This window comes from Ctenopharyngodon idella, chromosome 23 (genome assembly GCF_019924925.1).
Source record: "Ctenopharyngodon idella isolate HZGC_01 chromosome 23, HZGC01, whole genome shotgun sequence".
NCBI classification, from domain to species: domain Eukaryota; kingdom Metazoa; phylum Chordata; class Actinopteri; order Cypriniformes; family Xenocyprididae; genus Ctenopharyngodon; species Ctenopharyngodon idella.
Window position 1 is genome coordinate 15895362 of NC_067242.1, and position 6195 is coordinate 15901556.

At 35.4% G+C, this 6195-nt stretch overlaps 1 protein-coding gene across 1 annotated transcript; it reads left to right on the forward strand.

The window, feature by feature from the left end:
• Positions 1-2102: 2102 nt before the first annotated feature.
• Positions 2103-5701, forward strand: c1qtnf9 (C1q and TNF related 9). Its single transcript, XM_051881779.1, has 3 exons — positions 2103-2399; positions 2805-2867; positions 4126-5701. The coding sequence occupies exons 1-3, from the start codon at positions 2213-2215 to the stop codon at positions 4893-4895; spliced, it is 1020 nt and encodes a 339-aa protein (XP_051737739.1). The 5' UTR covers positions 2103-2212; the 3' UTR covers positions 4896-5701.
• The last annotated feature ends 494 nt before the right edge of the window (positions 5702-6195 follow it).

Below are 6195 nucleotides of genomic sequence, written 5' to 3' on the forward strand. Positions count from 1 at the left end.
TTGGTAAATGTGTTCTTGTTTTTATTAAAATAATATTTCACATTCCACAAAGTTCAAGTTTTAAACCTAATGAATATTGTACAATGTTTTAAGTTTATTAATAGTTTTTACAATAGTCATCTTGAATTTCTTATAGGCTCTGTCTCTTAACAGATTTAAAAGGTTCTTGATGTTAAATTACAGGCCTAAGTTTTTTATGATCAGGATATTGGTTTCTAGCTTATTAAAATTAATAAAACGTGTTTTTTGATGTGGTCACAATTTCGCAGGCAAAAAAATGGTACATGGTCAATAGTGTAATGATGCAGAAGTCACTTGCTGCTTGGGGAAACTTTTTTGCCCACACATGAAACACACAATCTTATGGAAGCTTGTTTCCGTAATGGAATTAAAAAATACAAAATGTAATGGCGCCTTTTTATCATCTCACAATTCTGATATTTTTTCTCTCATAAAGTCAGAATTACGAGATATAAACTTGCAATTAAAAGAATGTCGCAATTGCAAGGAAAGAAGTCAGAGTTGCGACTTTTTTCTTACACTTTCGAGTTTATATCCCACAATTCTGACTTTTTTCTCGCAATTGCAACATTTTTTCTCTTATAAAGTCAGAATTGTGAGATATAAACTTGCAATTGAAATAATGTCGCAATTGCGAGAAAAAATGCAGTTACGAATTTTTTTATACAATTGCGAGTTTATATCACACAATTCTGACTTTTTTCTCGCAGTTGTGACATTTTTTCTCTTATAAAGTCAGAATTACGAGATATAAACTTGCAATTAAAAGAATGTCGCAATTGCAAGGAAAAAAGTCAGAATTGCAGCTTTTTTCTCACAATTGCTAGTTTATATCCCACAATTCTGACTTTTTTCTCAGAATTGCGAGAAACTCGCAATTGCGAGTTATAACATCCAATTCTGAGAAAAAAGTCAGGTTACAATTCTGACATTTTCTCGCAATTGTGAGTTTATATCTCACAGTTCAGACTTTACCAGTGGTGAAAACATGCTTCCTATATTATTTGCACACAAAATTTCGATGAATGACAGTAAATGTTGACAGCGCCTTAAAGGGTCAGTTCACCCAAAAATGAAAATTCTATCATCATTTACTCACCCTCAGGTTGTTCCAAACCTGTATAAATTTCTTTGTTCTGTTGAACACAAAGGTGTATATTTTGAAGAATGTGGGAAACTGAATATTTCTGGGGCACCATTGACTTCCATAGTGTTATTTTTTCCTACTATAGTAGTCAATGATGCCCCAAAGCGGCCTGGTTACAAACTTCCTTCAAAATATCTTCCTTTGTGTTCAGCAGAACAAATACATTTTTACAGGTTAGGAACAACTTGAGGGTGAGTAAATGATGACAGAATTTTCATTTTTGGGTGAACTATCCCTTTACGAATAAAACATTTTTAAAAATGTAAAAAAAAAAAAAAAAAAAAATCGCTTTCACAATTTAATAATATACCTATATGTTTCTGCTTGTTGTGGCACATTGAAGCTCTGTTATACGTTTTCTTATATGGCTGTAGAAACCTTTTAGCTCTAATTGAAATCTTTATGTTAAAGAGTGGGAGGAAGACAGACATATTTCAAAAGCTTAAAGCCAAATGGAAGAGCATTATTTATAAGGTCAAGCACTGAGATGCTTTGGATTGCATTTGCAGTGTCACTGAAGTGGAAATTTAATCAAGATAGAGTAACACCCATGTGGAGCTGCATGGGACTATGGTCATTAAGCAATGAATTGCATGATGCTCTTTAGACTGACTTTACGACTGTTCAGTAACATTTATAAAGCAACAAAACCAATTATGATGGGGTCACATAACATCCCAAAGTCCTCATGGAAGTGACAGACTGACTTTCATTATGGCTTTCAGGTTAATATTAGCTTTACTCCCCAATATAATGAATATAAACGGCTTTTGTTAGCAAAACTCTATGCTGATATGGATTGTGCAACAGCATGTTTCAGGTTGATCATTATCTAAACTAAAATACAAAAAGGAATTACAATAGAGGACACAGGTGATGTGTAACATATTTGGGTAAAATAAGTAATCTAAATGATGACTTTCTGACCAATGAAATAACAGGTTTGTCAAGTCTTGAAAAATCTTTAGATCTTTCTGTACATTCAGCTTCCTCGAACACAGCGACCATTCCTGGACTCTTTCTGCACAGGTGCTTGAGAGGACCATGCTCTTTCTCAGACAGATTTGTATGCTTTTTCTAGTTGTATTGATCAATGCTGCAGAGCAGAGCGCTCCTGACAAAAATTCCGGCTGTGTTTACGGTCACCCTGGGATCCCTGGAGATCCAGGACACAATGGAATGCCTGGTCGTGATGGCAGAGATGGGGCCAAAGGTGATAAAGGAGATAGAGGTAAGAATGAAAGCAAAGACATCTTGACTCCAGTTAATCAGTCACCTTTAAGCTATGTTATGATGTCAGATAGGTACACAAATGAAACAATGTTGTAAAAAAATTCTTTAAAGAGACGTTTGCAATACTATTGACATTTAGATGTTAAAGGGTCATGAAACCCTTAACAGATATGCACAGGTTGCACATCATTAAGAACAACAATAGTATTTTGTTATGGTTATTATTAAGTGAAAAGTGGTTATTTCGTTCTTCCCGTTGAAAAGTTGAACCAACGTCACAAAAAGTGAGACACTAGGACACTGTTATGGTTTATCAGACTGATAGAATGTTGACCTCCTTAAATGCAATGTAAATATTTCATACAATACATACAAAACATACAAATATTTTTGTTTTCTAAAGGTGATATAGGAACATGTGGCGAAGCTGGTAAAAACGGACCAAAAGGAGATAAAGGAGAACCTGGTAAATATTATTTTTTATTTCCTTTTCTAAATCCTCCCATATGGCAATAATAATAATAATAATAATAATAATATAATATAATATAATATAATATAATATAATATAATATAATATAATATATATTTTTAAATGTTATTTATTCCAAAAATGGCCAAAACATAAAAATAAAAATGAAAAATATATTTACATGAACATATTTTTATATGTTTCATTTATATTTCCTCATATATTTACTGGCCATTTAATATATATTTTCAACATAAATATATTTGTATTGTCAAATATTAATTTTGCATTTACCCAAAATAGCAAATTAAGATTTAATGTTGCAAATGTATTTTCTTACCTGCCCCTTAAAGTACATTTTATAAGGTTTAAATGTGTGTGTATATGTAAACAATAAGGTACGAGAGGCTGTGTTGTATCGTGAATAAGTCACGGCTGAAGGGCGTTGTTAGGCATGACGCGAAGCGGAGCGCCTGCAACCCCTTCAGCCGTGACTTATTTACAATACAGCACTAGCCTCTCGTACCTTATTGCTTTTATAGAACGGTTACCACACAATACAAATATTAAAGCCAGAAATATGTATCAATGCAACTTTCATGAAGTAAAATTTTTCTAAAAGCCTTCCTTTCGCTGGAAAAAATAGTCCCTGAGCGTGAACAGCAACAGAAGTTATATTTTCACGCCATTAGATGGCAGCAAAGACTGTCTTTATGAGTGTGTCAGTCAGTAGCGAAGACTTTTACATTGAAAACACTGAATTGTTGTGAACACGGAACAAGATGCAACTGACAAAGGCTTTGACTAGTGCTGTCAGTCACGGGAAAACCCCTTAACTGTTAAAAGGACAAGATAATACATCGGACATTTAAACAGATTTTTATTATGAACATAGGACTGACCTGAAGGAAAATGCTAAATCTGAATGCAGGTAATAAACTCGCTCACTCGATCACTTTCTCACAACACTCTTCTACATAATACAGTAAGCTTCAAAGAACAATATCAATTGAGAACAAACAGTTTACATTGCTAAGAGTGGTTGCTAAGGGTGTTGTGTAGTGATACACAGAACCGTTGGGTGAAGCGGTCATAGACCATATTGACCAATCAGAATCAAGGACAGGAACTAACCGTTTTATATATATATATATATATATATATATATATATATATATATATATATTGAATAGAATACAGTAAATATTCATTTCATTAGGCTATTGCTATCATCAGGTTGGTGCTTTTTCAGGTGTTCCTGGCATAGCCGGTATGAAGGGGAAGCATGGAGACAATGGAGAAAGGGGCCCCCCTGGTAAAATGGGGCCCCAAGGCTTCTCAGGGCCACTGGGTTTGAAAGGTCAGAAGGGAGAACTTGGTTTGCCAGGACCACAGGGCATCAAAGGGGACGTGGGTCCTATAGGCCCTGAAGGACCACAAGGAGACAGAGGCTATAAGGGAGACAAGGGCATACAGGGTCCTTTTGGGCCCCCAGGACGACCAGGCCCAAAAGGTGAGCTCGGCCACCAAGGTATCAAAGGCAGCATTGGTGTTCGTGGTGAGAAAGGGTCAAAAGGGGACATCGGGGAGCAAGGTCCAAAGGGGGACATGCCTGAGATACCAAAAAGTGCCTTCTCAGCTAGACTGAGCGAAAGCACCAAGTTACCTGCTGCTAATGCTCCAATTCGCTTTGATAAAATCCTCTATAATCGTCAGGGTCATTATGACCCTGAGACCGGCCGCTTTACTTGTGCCATCAGCGGAGCATATTTTTTCTCCTACCATATCACTGTCTACTCTCGCAATGTAAAAGTGGTCTTGATGAAGAATGGTCAGCGAGTGATCTACACTATGGACAGCTACCAAGGAGCTGAGGACCAGGCTGCTGGAGGGGCCGTCCTAGAACTGGAGGTCGGAGATAAAGTGTGGTTGCAAGTGGCTGATAAACAGCTATTTAACGGGTTATATGCAGATGAAGACGATGACACTGTTTTTTCTGGATTTCTTCTTTTTGCAACCTAAAGATGTTGCCCCAAAGAGGAATACAGTGGTGCAAATCCATGCTTTGAATTCACTCGTGTTATTATAATTTTCAATAAAATTTAATCATCCTTGTGCTTAGATTTATCTGTGAACAAAATGGTGTGTGTATCACTATTACTATAGATAGCATTCCTAGGTTAAAGTCAGCATAAAACAGAAGTTGCGATTGTCTTTCCCTGTATATCTGATTTAAACGGCTTCTCGAACAAGAAAAAAAGTAGGACGGGACTTAATTGTCCATTAGGAACTGATTGGATCGTTGTTGTTTTCTCTCACGTGAATGACAGGTTGCTGGAGAGGTGGGATTATTGTCCCATCCTCATGGTGACACACGTCATCAGAGAGGAGATGCGAGCGGGAGGAGAAATTTATGTTTTGGATGAATTATTTGAAATCTAAAAAAATAACTATGTGCATGGATAAATCATGTATAATAAGTCACATTTATTTATAGCGCTTTATACAAAACAGATTGTTTCAAAGCAGCTTCACATTAACAGGAAAATTACAGTGTTAATGTTGTAAAATGCATCAGTTATTAAATGAATTCAATTTCAGCTGTAAAAGCAGCATCATTATTCAGCTCAGTTTAATTGTTTTCATTTAGTTCAATAACTGAGTGTTGCACACTTCATAAATTATAAATGTAATGTATATGTAAATGTAAATTATAAAATGAGTTCAATTCAGATATAAGCAGCTCTACAGAAGATAATAGTGCCATTATTCATCTTAAATCAGTTCATTGTTGATTCAATAAAATTCAAAAACCGTCAACGCTGCAATGTTGTATAGTGTCATTATTCAGCTCAATTCAGTTTCAGTTTTGTTCTCTTAAACACTGCAATATTCCATAAAAAAAAAATTAAGAATTGTTAAATTTGATTTCATGGTTTTGACTGGTAGACCAGGGTCATGGTTTGACTGCTAGGGGATACATTGGATAAAAGCATCTGCCAAATGTGTAAATGTAATACAGGCTCATTGGAGAATTTGAATTTACCGTTTGGCTAACATTTGTGCTAATTCGATACTGTGTTAAAGAAATTAATCATACCTAAAATCATCTTGGACGTACATCGAGGAGGAGGCCACAATATCAGTAAAGCAATTAGCTAACTAGCAAACAAGCATCGTGCTAAAACCACTCAACACAATTTAGCAGCCACAACACATTGACATCCAATCTAGCGAGTTATTTATTTATTCTTTTTTTTTTTTTTTTTTTAAGAAAATGTAAAAACCCTTTTTATTCATATTTATAGGGCAGGGCAGAACC

What these genes read in the sequence shown, in the direction of transcription:
- c1qtnf9 (XM_051881779.1), top strand. Translation starts at nt 2,213, where the DNA reads ATGCTCTTTCTCAGACAGATTTGTATGCTTTTTCTAGTTGTATTGATC. An exon ending in AGGTGATAAAGGAGATAGAG is followed by an intron (nt 2,400 to 2,804) that starts GTAAGAATGAAA and finishes TGTTTTCTAAAG; the next exon opens with GTGATATAGGAACATGTGGC. An exon ending in AGGAGATAAAGGAGAACCTG is followed by an intron (nt 2,868 to 4,125) that starts GTAAATATTATT and finishes GTGCTTTTTCAG; the next exon opens with GTGTTCCTGGCATAGCCGGT.